Source organism: Sarcophilus harrisii, chromosome 1, assembly GCF_902635505.1.
Source record: "Sarcophilus harrisii chromosome 1, mSarHar1.11, whole genome shotgun sequence".
NCBI lineage: Eukaryota > Metazoa > Chordata > Mammalia > Dasyuromorphia > Dasyuridae > Sarcophilus > Sarcophilus harrisii.
In genome coordinates, this window is record NC_045426.1 from 519,132,176 (window position 1) to 519,148,777 (window position 16,602).

The 16,602-nt window shown below is 33.0% G+C and overlaps 1 protein-coding gene across 1 annotated transcript in view; it reads right to left on the reverse strand.

The window, feature by feature from the left end:
• RTTN (rotatin) overlaps positions 1–16,602 on the reverse strand; it is a 213,390-nt gene that overhangs the window by 23,456 nt on the left and 173,332 nt on the right. The window contains exons 40-41 of the mRNA XM_023496275.2: positions 15,744–15,955; positions 1,854–1,959 (exon numbers count right to left, since the gene is read on the reverse strand). Of these exons, the coding sequence (XP_023352043.1) occupies positions 1,854–1,959; positions 15,744–15,955 (318 nt within the window). The remainder of the gene's footprint in view (positions 1–1,853; positions 1,960–15,743; positions 15,956–16,602) is intronic.

Consider the following 16,602-nt stretch of genomic DNA (forward strand, 5'->3'; position numbering starts at 1 on the left):
ATTTTTTCACCTCAAAATTGGGACCCAAATTAATTTCCAGAAGGAAATATGCGCAGCTTTTCTTTGCAACATTCCTTCTCCAATAGTAATCAGCTTTGAATTTTAGAAGTAATATAATGCTCTAAAGACTGATTAAAGAAACATGAATGAGACCTGCTTAATGAAAAGACCATGTTTACTGACTAAAAGTAAAGTAGTTACTCTTTTTAAAATATCATTTTTAGATTTGGTATATATATTTATCTGTTAAGATCCTTCTTTTAAAAAAAGGAAGTTAAAGATAATAAAATGTTTAATTATTCATTTTCCTCCATTTTCATATATTTCTCCCTCAGACAATATACTGTGTTGAAAGAATGATGAAAAAGAACTGTAGATATAAGCTGAAAGCCCATTATCCACAGGAATAAATGTATGAAAATATACCAAGGGGAAATTTTTTAGTAGAGAGATGAACCTAATGACTTTGTAAAGTTATTTCTCTTCATTTCTTTAATTTAAATCATTAAACAATTCATGGTACTGGGTTATCTATCATACAGCAGATATTAAATGGAACATTAAATATTGGCATGTTAGGTCATGTCAAAGTAAATAAAGTTCATCAGAAAATCACTAATCAATAATTTATAGACAAGAATTATCCCAGTAAATAATTTTCATTTATCTCTACATACATTGTTAAAGAGCAGAATTTTGGTATTTAGTAAATATTTGTTGAATTGAATTGAGAGATAGATACAGATTTTTTGGCAGAAAGTCAAATGATTTGGGTTTATTTATCCTAAAGAAGAAAGGACAAAGAAACGATGACTCTTTGCCAGTGCATAAATGATTACTGTTAGGGCAGCTAAGTGGCACAGTGGATAGAGCACCAGCCCTAGGAACTGAATTCAAATCTGATCTCATACACTATACGCTAAACTAATTGTGTGAGTCTGGGCAAGTCACTTAACCCCAATGCCTTGCCTTGTACCCTCAAAAAAGTTAGTATTCTAAATATGATACTGATATGCTATTTTCCAATATTTCTTTGAAGAAAAAAACCTAAAGAAAATAAATTTGATTAGAAGAAAGTTGGAATAATCCTTAAAGTTTATCTAGTGAACCTCTTCATTTTACAGATGAGGTCCAGACACAGGTATGTCATATATCCATATCCAGTGGCTTCAAAATTGAATATTTTTCTAAAATATATTTCAGTGAGAATGAAAGACTACACAAGGACAGCTTCAGTATACTGCTCACAATGAAATATTATAATATAAAAACAAAAATAAGAAGTTCTTGAGCACACTAAACTGGTTTTCTATTCAGGACCTGTAGCAAGATATGGAAAAGAAGCACAAAAGATGAGGAAGCAAGGAAGGCTTCCAAACTGCATCAGAAGAGTAACATAAATCCACTAAAATAATTAAATGCTAAAATTCTGCTTTCAGAGATCTTTAAATGAAGGACAGAAAAAATCTTGGAAGCTTAACAAGCAATTGTACTTCAAGGTAAAAGATAGACAACATGACACCAATATATCACTTTCCATAAATTTCTACACAATGAATGATGTTTAAATGTCAAATAAACAATATAAGGAGAATCCTCTAAGTATTAGTATAGCATAACTTAATGTCACTAATTACTTAGGACCACGCTTGTTTATTTCAGGCAGGCACTATGTTCTGATAAATATTTAGGAAAGTATAGATGCTCATAATAAATACTTTAGAATTTAGTTGAATTACAAATTTAAATTATATGTATTACTTTTAGTCTTCCAATTACATTAAGATATATAATTCTCTCAAAATAACTTCCATAACACTTTGATTTGCAGTTTTCATATATTTTAAGCTTACCATTCCAGGCATATTTCTGAGCTCTTTTACTGACAGCAAGAAGTGACACCAAAACACTTATGGAAAACCTTTTCAATACATCTTTGGAGGATTGTTTTTCATAACTCTACAAAAAATAAAAATAAATACATACTAACACAATATAATACACCACATATACACAATTACCTATCTCGGAAGGCTACAAATTCTGAAGAAAAATGATTTTTGCAATAGACTTATAATACTTGAAGTTTTAACATGGTAATAACAACTAATTACTGAAATCAAATAGCATTATACTGATTGAATATATAAGTGGTCTCTATGGATGGCATTACATAAAGAATTTAGAAAGTGTGAAAAACATAATACCTATACTCAAGAAGTTCTTCATCTAAAGGAGACAAGATAAATATTTAGAACTAATAAATAATACAGTTCTCAGGTTACTCATGCTTCTCCACTGTGACATTCCTCCTTAGCTGTGATTTATGTCCTAGATCTTTCTCTTCTTGGGATCAAAACTTACAAAATCTGTGTGAAATTCCCTCACAACTTTGGTAAGTGACTGGCTAGTTAATCTGATGAATTAATTCTTGCTTAGGTATTAATGGTAAATAACTAATTCAATATATTAACTCAGAGGAAATGGTAATAAAGGCTTTTTAATTGAGGCAGAACCAATTAGGGAGTTATTTTCATACAGGAGATATTTTGGATGTGTAAAGTCATATCACATATATTTCCACTTTACCCACATGCATGATAAAAGAAGATAATATTTGTGAAAATGCTTTGAAATCAATAAAATTAATAAGACATTATGAAATATATAAATTACAACTATGGAAAAATGCCACTTCTTTAAATGTCTAGTTGGAAAAATTAAAAAAAAAAAAAACCTTAATGAAGATAACACCTAAAATGAAACTTTAAAGGAATGAAAAAAAGTGTTAGAAATAGGAAAGAATTAGTTAAGAACCCAATTAAAATGAAGACTGCATAAAAGGGAACAACAGGGTAGGATGGATCAATTAATTGTCTTATAAGTCTAGGAATATAACTTTGATAGAGTTGAGAGTGAAGTCACTAATTTTAGGTCTTCAATTAGCTTCAATTCAAGGATTCTTTCAAAAATAACTATTATATGCAAGGTAATGTACTGTGTGTTAGAGATACAAAGAAAAAACTTAAATAGTGTTTTCCAAAAGAAACTTTCTCAAGGATAGGGACCATGTCTTACAGTTCTTCCCCATATGACAGTACCTTGCAATATAGTACATGCTCAATGAGCACTTTATTGATTTGACTAACAATGATGGCTTTTGTTGTCTCAAAGAATGAAGACTAAATAAATTCTTCAACAGTGGGAATTATATGGAATGCCTTTGTTTTCTGTAATGTTACAGAAAAAAAGAAAACTCAAGTTTGTTGACGATAATAAGTAGAAAACAAAGAATATGCAAGTTTATATATGCCATTGACTTAATCTTCTCAAATATGGTACAAAGAAAGAATTAAAGACCTGAGAATCTGTACTTAATTCCAAGGTCTGCCTCTTGGGATTGTGGGATATAGTGGAGTCAGGAGATAACATGGGTTGGATGGTTGAATGAAGGATGAATTGAAGCTTAGAGAGACCTGAAGCAGGCAGACCTATCAGCAGGGTATTGTAAATAGTCCAAATGTGAATTAGCAACTTCTTAGATTAGGATGGTGGCAATATCAGATAAGAGAAGTAGGTATATTTGAGAGATATTGCAAAAGCAAAATCAATAATGTTGTCAACAGACTGGATAAGGGGAGTTTGAAATAGGTTTAAGTGATCTGCCTAAGGTCATATAAGTTCTAAGTGTCAGATGAAAGATTTGGACACAAATTTTCCTAATCTGAATAACCTCAGGTCTCTATCCAATACACAATGCTCTTTCTCTCTCTCTCTCCACAAACACACCCCCACACACCATAGTTATCTTTATTTTATCTCTAGATAAAATTAGATTTTTTAGATAAATTTAGATTTTATCTTTATCTTTTAGATAGAATAGCAAATAGTATGTTGGACTTGGATTTGAAAAGATCTGAGTTTAAATTCTGCATCATATGTAATAACTATGTGATCTCGACACTAAATCTCTCTGTCTCACTTTCTCAAAAATGATATAATAAAAATAGCACCTCATTAGGTATTCCTCCAGTCTGCCTCAGCTGCCTCAGCTGCACACAAAGCTAGTCATACCCCTTAAATTTACTATCACTCACCAATGTACCACTTTCATGTTCAAAAACTCTGAAATCTTTTCTGACCATAATCAATTGACTTTTCACCTCTCCTTCTGCATTTCCTTATAAGCTATCTCAAATATCTTGACCTTTCAATTCTGTCCCGGGCCATCTCCCCTATACTAACCACTTTTCCTCCTCTCATCTTGATCCCTTGGTGAAAAAATTTACATTGACTTCTCTTGAGTTCCTGGCCTCTTTAACATTATCATCAATTACATCTCATCCTTGGATCATTCCTTGTCATTTGCTGTCTTTTTTTCTTACACATGGTGTATCACTACCAAGATTCCTACACATGGTAGAGAAAATCATGTATGTTCTGATGGGGTCCACTATAAATTGATGTTACACAATTTCAAATGATGTCTCATCACTATATCTTTATCAATCACTATACTACGCTCTAAGGCAACTTTTCCAACCTATGCCATCGCATCTCAGATCTTCCATGATTCTTCCCTACCCCACCCCCATCTCTTAACTGAGAACCTGGCCTCATATTTTACAGGTAAAAAAAATGAGGCTTTTTGCCATGAGTTCTGTCTTCCTCATTTCCTATCACTAGGACTCCTACCATTTTCTCAAATTTCTCTTGTGTCTTAAATGATGAAATATCTTTATTTCTTACCAAGACTAACCTTTCTATATGTTCAAGTGATCCAATTCCATCCTATTTCCCCCAAGAGACTATCCCTTCTGTCATCTCTACTCTATTTTTAACCTCCTTTATCTACTGGTTTGTTCCCTTTTGCTTATAAACATGTCCATGTCTCCCCATCCTCAAAAACTTATCTTTTGATCCTTTTATTCCTGCTAATCATCCTATATCTTTTCTGTCTTTTGTAGCTAAACCCTTTGAAAAGTCCATCTCTAATAATTGCCTCCATTTCCTCTCTTCTCACTCTCTTCTTAAGCCATCATAATCTAGCTTCTGACCTTTTTACTAGAGCCTTATTACTGCTATTACCAACTGGTGAATCTGTCTGCCTCAAGTCTCTCCCCATTCCAATCTATCCTCTACTTGTCTCCAAAGTATGATAATAGGATACAAGAAAAGGCAAAAAAAAAAATAATAATAAAAAAAATAAAAAAAAAAATCCCTAATCTCAAGGAGTTCATAGTTTAAGGGGGGGAGAAAATATGCGAACAACTATATATAAACAAGATATATAGAGAAGAAACTGGCATTGTGTCAGAGGGAAAGCATTAGTATGAAGGAGGATGAGGAAAGGCTTCATGAGGAAGTTAGAACTTAGCTGAGACCTGAAAGAAGAGAGTAGAAGGTAGAGATGAGGAAGAACATTCTAAGTACAGAAAGAGGCCAAGAATTATATTCAAAAAAGAGTAAAGAGGATCCAACAAAGAGACAGAGATGTAGTGAAATAGGAAGAAAACAGGATATAATAGTGTCACAAAAATATAGAGAAGATATCAGTTGAGATCATTAACAACATCAAAGGTTGTAGAAAGATCAAGAAGGGTGAGAAAAGGACATTTATTAGATTTGGCAATTAAGAGGGTGTTAGTAACTTTAGAAAGTGCAATTTCAGTTGAGGGATGAAGTCATAAACCAGAACACAGATAGTTAAAAAGGATGTATAAGCATTGATGGTGGTGGGATTTTTGTTTTTTTTGTGAGGCAATGGGATTAAGTGACTTGCCCAGGGTTATACAAGTAGTAAGTGTCAAGTGACTGAGGCCAAACCTGAACTCAGGTCCTCCTGACTGCAGGGTCAGTGCTCTATGCTTTGTACTACTTAGCTATCCCTATAGGAATTGGTTTAATCATAAATTGGAGAAGAGATTTGGACTTATAGCAGGAATGGATAGATCAAGTGAGTTTTCTGAGGATGGGGAAGATATGGACATGTTTATATAGATAGATAGCAGGGAAGCAATCAGCAGATAGGGAGACACTGAATACAGAAATAATTCATTTGGATCTCTATTCTATTCTAATCAATATTAACCAATTTGATAGAATAATATCCAAGTTCTGTATATAAGGCCTCAGAGCTTTAAGCTACAGATTATAAATTCACTTGTATAACTAAAGAAAGTTAACTAGAGGCCCTCCACCCTTGTTTGGCCTTGTGATGGTGACCAAGTTCAGCAGGTCAAAGATGGAAAGTATATGGAAAATCCCACAAAATATTTTTGTACCTCCAGACCAATTATTTGTCCAATAGGAGCACATAATTTTCTTATGACCACTTAGGTCACTGACTGTGATAGCTTGCACCATTTCCTCCTGCCCAAATTAAGGACAAGCCTATCCATCTTATGTGAAGATATACCTTCACCTAACTTGTGAGTGACCTTGCTGACAAATTGATTATTTTAGCTTATGTATCACATATAAACCAATGGATATCGGTTGTTCTAGAATATTCTAGAATGACTGGACATTTAGCCGTATAAAAATAGGGCCTTGAAGGAAGAGACATCTCAGATCATGACAAAAATCTCAAGTTCACATGGATCTTTAATACCATGCCATTGTTTCTAACTTCTGCCACAGTCTCTCTTATTGTAAAATTATTGTATAATTTTAATCTTCACATTAGACAAGGGATGATAAAGAAAACAATTCACTGGAGAAAAAGATATAGAAGAGGATGATTTATACATGTAGAGAATTTTTCTTTGACAAGGAAAAGAAATTCTTTCACGCACCCCTGGGGAGGAAGGAGGAAATAGTAACAGAAGATATCTGAACTGGGAGGAAGATTCTGGGAAGACCGTGAAGTGGGTCAGATAATTTTAAGCTCTCTAGATTTCCCCCACAAATAGAACAAAATTGCTCTACAGGATGAACACAGACCAGTAAAAATTACATAAGACTTGGGGCATTACAGGGGTCTACTGGGACAAACCGAGAAGACCCAAAGACAGATCCCAATGACCAGGGTTTAAGGGATGTGAAATAAAACTTCTTCAGGCTAACTCCTCAGAAACAATAAGGGGATGGGGGAAGTCCTGAGGCTAGCTGAGTTCTGAGGTAGCTTCAGCCATAATTACAGAAACTTTCACCTCCCAAACAGCAAGAGAAGAGGGTCTGAGTCCTGGAAGATTGAAAGAATCAAGGGAACCTGATTGGGAACATCAGACCCAGTTGTGTTGCTGACACTAGCCTGGGAGAGAAGGAACCAGGAAACTGCTTCTGAGTGTAGAAACAATGAAGCAAGGACACAGCTGGCTGCAGCCACTTGCACTTGCACAACCACTTGGGGTTCCAGGTCAGAGGGGAGAGCTAAAGTGAAGCACCATCTTCTCCCAACCCCAGGCTCAAAGATGCTTACACTAATAGTTCTCATTAAAAAAAAAATAGAAGAGGCAAAGAAGAAAAATCCAACTACAGAAACTTGCTAGTTTCTTATTTTTCAAGAAATAGATAAGATCAGGCTTCATCATCAGAGGACAATGAAGTTTTTAAAAAATAGCCTCTTCTATGGCAAAAATAATGTTAAATGGCTCTTTGCCTAGAAAGAATTTATAGAAAAATTCAAAACAAACCTGAAAAACTCAAATGAGAATTGAGGAAAAACAAAAATAAGAACTACTGAAGACAAACAAGATGAAGAAAAAAAATGGTTAATCAATTATAAAAGGAGATACAAAGTCTTAAAGAAGAAAAGAATTCTTTGAAAAGTATATTTGGGCAAGGGGAAGCCAGTGAAGTTAAAAAAAAAGATCAAGAAATAACAAAACAAAATATAAAGAATGACAACACAGAAGAGAATGTGAAACCTCTTATAAGAAAAAGAATAAATCTGGAAAAAAGATGAATGAATAATGTTATGCCACAGTCTCTCTGAACTGTTCTACCTCAGTTTCCCTGTACTAGTTTCCCTAATTGTCCTGAGTTTCCCTGAATTCTACCACAGTTTCCTTAACTGTTCTGTCTCAATCCCCTTAGTTGTAAAAACTCCCTTCTGGTTCATTAAGACCGAGGACCATTTGCTCTAAGGTTATAAATTGTCAATGTGAGACTCAAGATGAGGGGGAGATGAGACTTCCTGGCTCCTAACTCCTTTTGCCCTCAAGAATTTATGACACTACCCCCTCTAAAATATTCCCAAAGATAAGACTACCCCGGATACCTCATTGACATCTTTACTTCTGTTTATTCAGACATCCTGACTCTGGCTTTTAGTAAGAAATTTATAGCCTCCCCCCCATCTTGACAGAATCCAATGGTTCTGTAAAGAAAACTTCTTGCTATGTTCTTTCTTTGTTCGAAAAAAGATATAAAGAGATGAGAGTCCTGTCCAGTCAATTATACTCTCCAATTAATAAACTACTAAAAACTCTCTAATCTCTATCTTGCCTCAGTTTCTCCAGCATTACAATAAGAGAAAATATAAGAAGACAACTATCTGAAAGTTGTGACCAAAACCCAAAACAAAATCTTGACACAATAATGCAAAAAACAATCAAAGAAAATTATCCTGTAGTGATAGAACAAGAGGGAAAGTAGAGATAGAAACAATCTACTGATCACCACCTCAAAAAGATCCTGCATAGAAAAAACACAAGAATATTACTGCCAGATTTCGAAACTCTCAGATCAAAAAGAAAATCCTATAAGAAAAATAACAAAAACAAACAAATAAAGAACAAAACAATTCAAATGTGCTGGAGCTACAATTAGAATTATATAGGATTTATTCACAGCTACAACAAACGACTACAGGTCCTGTAATAATATATATCAACAATCTAAAGAAGTAGGCCTGCAGCCAAAAAAGTATCATATCCAGAAAAACTAATCATAATATTGAATGAAACAAAGGACATTCAATAAACTTTCAGATTTTCAGGACTTTGTCTCAACCAAACCTGAACTTAATAGAAAACTTAACATATAAGAACCAACATCAAAGATTTATTTCAAGGGACTCAACAACTGTTGTTTTTTTTTTTTTTTCATGGAAATTTATGTTCCTTATATGTTTAAATTTGACATTAGTAATTGGGTAGCTCAAAAGAAAGACTGGGGGAGAGCTGAGTATGAGCTGACTCTAAAAAGCAAAACTGTGTAGGAAAAGGTAAAAATAACAATTATGCTATATGAATGAGGTGCAAAGGAAGAACCAACAGAAGCGTTAGAGGGGGAAGGAGGCCTGGTTGTTCTGAAAACCTACTCTCATTGGGAATGGGTTAAATAGGGAACACTATACATATAAACCATAAAGAGTATAAGCAACCTCCAAAATCTATAAAGAAATAAATGGAGAGAAAATAGGAAAGGAAGTATAGAAGGATGTCTAGATTTATGGCAGTAGAACATAGTGTGTAGATTAATGGGAAAGGGATAAAGAGAAGAGAAAAGGGAGGCATAGGATATACTGTGGTTCAGAAGAGTGCTTAGATTAATGGGAGTGGGATAAAGTATATAAATTAATCAAAATGGGATAAAAAGGGAAGAAAATAGTAGGGGAGAAGATAAGGGAGCATCCATAGAGGGAGGTTAAGTAATAGACAAGTGGCAAGTTAAGATGTAGAATTAAAGTAGAAGAGTTAGTAGGGATAGATAGATATACACAAATACTCTAAGGATGAGGAATAGAATGTATTAGGAAAAAAAAGTAGGACTAGTTATCATGGATCTCAAATCTCAGACAAAGTCAACTTAAAGATTAAAGCAAGAGAGAAATCTACATCATGTCAGCCATATTAAAATTGTTTTAGATACATGTTTACATATGTATAAAAGCATATGTATATGTGTATATATAAATAAATGTAGATATATATGTGTATATATAGATATATTTATCTGTAGATGAATATACATAGATAGAGAGATAGATATAGATTAACTAGTCTGGTTGGAGGAGATGGGGGGTGAAAAGGGAAAAAAATGAATAAAGTAAAAAGTACACACACAGAACAAAAGAATAACCTACAAGGAAGCAAAGATATGAGTCCTCCTTGATGTTCTGCTGGGCACATGATAATTTTTTTTAATTTTTTAAATTTTAATTATAAATTAATAATATTTTAATAATTTTTAAAATAAGATATTTGAACTATTTCAGAAAAGTCAAGGGGCAAGACAGAGATCTCTGTGAATGGCTTAAATTTCTTTAGAAATATAAGGCAAGGTTTTCAACTTAAAGAATAAAAAGAGACAGCTGTGGGAGATTTGATGTAGAATGAAAGGGTTTGGAAAAGCTGCTTTGGTGAGCAGGATAAATAATTGATTAGGTAGATATAAAGGGATTGTCTCGCTGCAGTTAGAGGCCAATTGATATTACATAATGTAAAGTTATGGTGAAACCAATCAACACAGTTTCATCATTTTGCTCAGCTTCATTTACAGTAGGATGGTGAAAATAATCCAAGGCTGGTGTTTGGAAGGGCAATTATCTTCTACAGAGGAAAAAAGACAAGGGATTGAAGAGAAGTATAAACTTTAAAAATGAATTAGTTCACCAAAGAGAAGGAAGAGAATATAGCCAGTGCAGTGGTGAATGCCTGAGAAAGAATTGAAGGGTGTTAGAACTGGGAGGTGGGGATTGGCTAGGATTCATAGCAAAGATAAAGAACAAGTTTGGAGTTACAAAGCAGAGGGAGAATTGGGAAAACAACAAGTTATGATCAGATAAAGGAATTTCATAGTTTGAAAACATTAATATAAAATATCTGGGTAATATTAAAGGCATGACTTTTTATGGTAGAGTAGAAGAGCTGATTATGGAAAATGAGTAAGTTAAGATTATTTGAGGTTTTATTTGAAAAAGTTTGTGTGTGTGTGTGTGTGTGTGTATCTATGTCTGTGTGCAAATATTAAAATCTCCTAGTGTGAATGTAAGAGTTGGGGAAGAAAGAAAGATTGTGAGTCAGGCACTGAACTCATTAAGGAACAAAGGAGAATGTGAGAATGTCCTGGAGGTCCATAGATACAATTACCAGAATCTTAAGTGGGTGCTAAATATAGATTGAATGAATCTCAGTGAAGGAGAAGGTACTGAACAATGATGGTAGAGAGAGAGCCTTCTGAAAATGGCAGTGGAAAGAAAGGAGTAATTCAATCTTATGACTAGAATTCCATGACTAGAAAATCTGGGTGGATGACTTAAAAGCACAACCAATATTGGAAAGGGCAATTAGAAAAACTGTTTCATCAGGGAGCAAGACTCAATGAGAAAAGAAAAAGCTTTAAGATGAAATCCAGCCTGTTTCCCTTTGAGAAGGCATTCCAGTGAGAAAAATAAAGAGTTTGGATAACTTTAGAAGATTGGTGAGATTGGGTTAAGGGGGATGGAAATAAGAAAGTTATCAGTGGGGAGAGGGGTTGAATAGAGTTTGAATAGTAACTGGGTATTTAAATTTCTCAGTTGAGATGTGTTTCACAGAGTAGGAACGTGTTAATGACTGAGTAATAAATCTGGGAAAATTATCAATGTGCAGAGGGATTCATCCTTCAATAGGGAGGTCCCTAAGGCTTTTTTTTTTTTTTTTTTTAATTGGGGAAGAGCTTTGTGTGGAACAAGTCTAAGCACAGACAAGGTAAATCTTGGAGAAGTATAAGTGGCTACAGATAATATATGCCAGGAGATAGATGAAAGAAAGGCTAATTTTTCTTCAAAAATTTATCACTGCATAGATCACTTTTCTAGTTCTGTTCATTCACTCTGTATTAGTTCTTAGTAGTCTTTTCAATTCCTCTGAAATTATACATACATTCCTTATGACACAATAGTATTCCACTACATACATTTCATTATCCTTTCAACTTCTCTAAAATCATATTTTGATAGTCTGATTGGTAAGGCACTTATAAAGTAAATTTTGTAGTCAGTATTTTAATTTTTATTACATTGACTCAACCTTCCATTAAGCATTAATATTTCTCCAATTATTTAGGTCTGTCTCTATTTCTGCAAAAAGCATTTTATATTTGGATGCATATGGCTCCTGAATATGTCTTGTGGATATGCTACTAGTTATTTGGAGTATGTTTTCATATGATCATTTATAATGGATTATTCTGCTTTGGACAAGAATTATGTCATATCCTCTGACAACTACTTTGTTGGAGAATGGCTTATATTCCACCAGTTTTTCACATATGTTTGTCTATTAATCATATAATGCAAAGATTATTTGTCACAGGAACTGGAAAATTGAGTATCAGATGCCCATCAGTTGGACAATAGCTGAATAAGAAATGGTATATAAATGTTATGGAATATTATTGTTCCATAAGAAATGATCAGCAGAATGATTTCAGAAAGGCCTAAAGAGACTTAAATGAACTTATGCTAAATGAAGTGAGTAGAACCAAGAGAATATTATACAAGAAGATTATAAAATGATCTACTTGGATGGATGTGGTTCTTTTCAACAGTAAGGTGGTTTAAGCCAATGCCAATGGTCTTGTGATGGAACGAACCATCTACAATCATGTCCTAGGAGGATGTAGTGCCACTGTGGATCAAACTAAGATTATTCAATTTTTGTTGATTGTTTGTTCCATTTTGTATTCTTCTCATTTTCCTTTGATCTAAGATTATTTGAGCAGCGTGATAATTGTGGAAATATGTATATAAGAAATTAAATTCTACTGATATTGTTTCAACATATAGTGAATTACTTGCCATTCTAGGAGAGACTAAAATTTGGGACACACAGGTCTTGGCAGAGTAGTGAATGTTGAAAACTATGCATAGTTTTGCAAAATTAAAAGCTTTAAAATGATTATTTCGATCTTACAATTTCTTCTCATTATCCACTGATTTTTATTCATGCAAATATTGTGAAATTTTGTAAGAATAATTCACCTACTTTTTTATTGCAATTCTTCCTATCAGTTATTTGATTAAGAATTTCCACCAAGGTTTGAGATGAAGAATCTATCTCATTCACTTTAAATAAATTTTAAAAATGATATTTGATCTAGATTTCTCATATATCCACCTTTAATTCATGAAGTAGTATATTAATTTTGCTAGAGAAGATGACTACACTTTTTCTTCTCTAGTACTTTTTGATTAAGACTGATTCCTCATGACCTTGAGCTGAGAGTCTGATCTATCTTGCTAATTTTTATAATCACTTGATCTCAGCCTCTCCATTAAGTCTATTAATTTGAAAGAAGATGATTTGATGAGTGACAGGTGATGACTGAGTTAAGAGAAGATTTTGAAGATTGTTATGACTCATGCAATCAGAGTTTCAAGAAACTTAATCAGATGCTGAGTTTGCTCAATAAGAATGCTAATCAGCTAGTTAAATAGCTAGGGTAAAGATGACACTGAGTGTATAGTACATTCATGCATCTTCATGGTTAATACTATTCATGATGTGCTACTACCATAAAGATGTAATGCTAGGGTCAATGGCTTTTTCCTCAAGTCTTCATCTTCTCGTCATTTTTTTTTGCTTAACTTCTATCATTCATGAATTTTATATGCCATGTAACTATGCCTCATTTCACTCATTCTTTTCTTCTCTTTTTTTCTTGCAACTTTGCTCCTTTCCACTATTAGGTTTCACTGTCTCTTTCTCTTTCTCTTTGACAGATATTTGCATAGTTTTGCACTTTTCTCATAATTTTTGAGATCTCAAGAAGTAATACCAATAGATTATGATAAGAGAATTAATTAGAGACACTTTTTAGAAAACCTGCCAGGAAAATTTTGATAGGAAATAGATTTAGATCAACATCTTATATAATATACTACTAGTATATTATATAATCTTATATAATATATAATATATATATAATTATATTATATAATATATTATATTAATATATAATATATAATCTTATATAATCTCTGAGAGTTTATATAATCTTATATATAATCTTATAATAATTATATAAGATTATATAAGAGTTTATATATCTTATATAATCTTATATAATATACTAGTAGTATATTATATAAGATGTTGATCTAAATCTATTTCCTATCAAAAATTTTCCTGGCAGGTTTTTCTAAAAGAAAGTGCTTTCCCCTCTAATTTAAGTTCTCATGTTATCAAATGCTGAATTACCCTTCTTATGGCTTTTTTCTTCTTCTTTATCTAGTATAATTAATAATTAAACCCATGAGAGCTTATGAGATCACCAAAAATAATTGAGTAAAGAGAGAAAAGAGCCTATGAGAAAACAGACCAATAAGACAAGACATGCACAAATATTCTTCAAAGGAAACAGAGGGAAGAAAAGACCTGTGTCATGGAAACCTATGGAAGAAACAATAAGCAGGAAAAAGGGATGATAGAGGTGTCAAAAGCTGCAAAAAAAAAAAAAAAAAAAAAAAAAAAAAAAAAAAAGAAGAAGAAGAAAGATGAAGACTGAGAAAAGGCCATTAGATTTTGGCATTTATGATTATTGGTAATTTTAGAATATAGTTTCAGTGGAATGATGAAGTTGGAAGCCATATAGAAAGGAATTGCATGAGTAGACTGAGGTACTATAACCCAGTAGTCGTAAGCCTTTTGTCCCATAACACCACCCCATAGAAACAATTAGCATTACAATTAGCATTTTATTTTATGGGGAGCAAACTCCTACCATCTGTTATTTTCTCCACGCATGTATTATATAAACTCTGATTACTTAGGTATAAACAATCTCCAACATTCCTTCTTTCATTCTCATCTTCTTTAACCTAACTCCTATGTGTCACTCCAACCCTGTCTACTTCTTCCACTATCCTCTCTGCAATTTCTATTTCATAATATACAAGCTTCCTTTTATTCTAAAGACACCATGGAGGAGACAGGAGATGGCATATGTAAAGATAATTAATCAAATAACTTAAACAAACTTCAACTCAAACCTCCCTTCAGAATCCAGTGGAGGCACATCAAGACTCTATCCAAAAGCCACTAGAGAGGCAGTGTTCTTCAGGTCATCTTCCCTGCTTCCTGGCCCCCAAAGTCATCATCCAAAGATAACAACTTTGGCAGAGAATGAAAATTAATCACCACGATAATCATAGATAGGCAGGTAAATTCAAAAGATCCGGGAACAGCACCCCACCACAACTACCACCACAAATGGCCCTGCTTCTAGTTTCATTCTACAGCTATAGTCCAGGGAAGCAATCCTGCAACAAATGTGACCTGGCAATTACTTTTGTATTACCTTCCCCCATCTCCTCAGCAGCCACAGCAACAGACCCAGAAAAGAAATCGCTTGTTACTAAAGTTCTTGGTACTGCACAATGGTTCTGCTGTTATACCCTAAAGACCATTAGACTTTGCCATCTTATTTATAGCTAAAATCTATATGTGTGTATTGTCTTATAACACTGTTTATTTCTAATAAAAACAATGATCACGCCTGTCATACATTTCAGTGATGATGAATGCACTTCAAAAATTATATATGATAAATAAAATTTGACCTTAATGGTTTAAAGGTACAACGTGCACAGTTAAGATCAAAACAACAAGCTGGCCTTAAGCCCATTTATACATAAAAGTACCAAATCCATGTCTCTATGCACATCTTCACATACATTTGTGAATTACATGCCAAGTTCAAAGATATTTCTGTGATATTTCTGTATTTTTCTTATACTAACAACACTTAAAACATAAATACAGTAAAGATAACAGTTTCATGGAGTAATTAAAAACAATTAAAATAGATACCTCAAGAATAACTTTAAAAAGTCGTTCTACAGATTCCTTATTTTCATCATCTGCATCAAGAAGTGTAGCCAGTGTTGGACTGTGGCTTGAATTTTGTTTTTCTGATAGACATCTCTTCCCTTCTTCAGTCAGGAGAATGGAAAGGAATTGCATGCAGGCAGTATAGAGGTTAGGGTATGTGGTAGAAAAACCCACACATTTGCAAACCGTATCTAAAAGGTAAAGGAGGTAAGTTGTAAATTTTTAGATTCTCCCCAAATTGATACAGTAAAATGAGCAAATTGATTAGGGAATTAAAAATAGTACAATGTAATATTTCTAAGGAGAGAAAGGAGAGAAAAAATTTTATAGTACATATGTTACATATCTAACTTTTAGTGATAGGAAAAAATATTATTAAATTAAGTTTATAAAAATAAATAGCAAAACCACTAAATCTATAAAACCTATAGAATTCTCTAGGTGCCTATATATGTATTTGTATTAAACAGTTCCTGGCAGATTAATAAGCACATAGTATAGTGGGCATTCAATTTTTTAAAAAATTTACACAAATAGTTATATCTGCCTTGTTATTTATAATGAAGAATTAGAATAAATAAAAACTAATCATATTAGTATTAATGACGATAGTTTACAAATTCTACTTAAAAATTTACAAAGTAGCTTTCTCATAAAAATCCTGTTAAGTAGCAGTGAAGAATTATGCCTATTATTTATTATTATCCCCATTTATTTAAGGGGTTAAGCAACTTGTCTAGATTCACACAGCTAAGTGTTAAAGTTAGAAATCAAAGGTCATCTGATTCTATGTATTGTGCTTTCTCAACTGTATCACACTGCTTCTAAAATATGTATT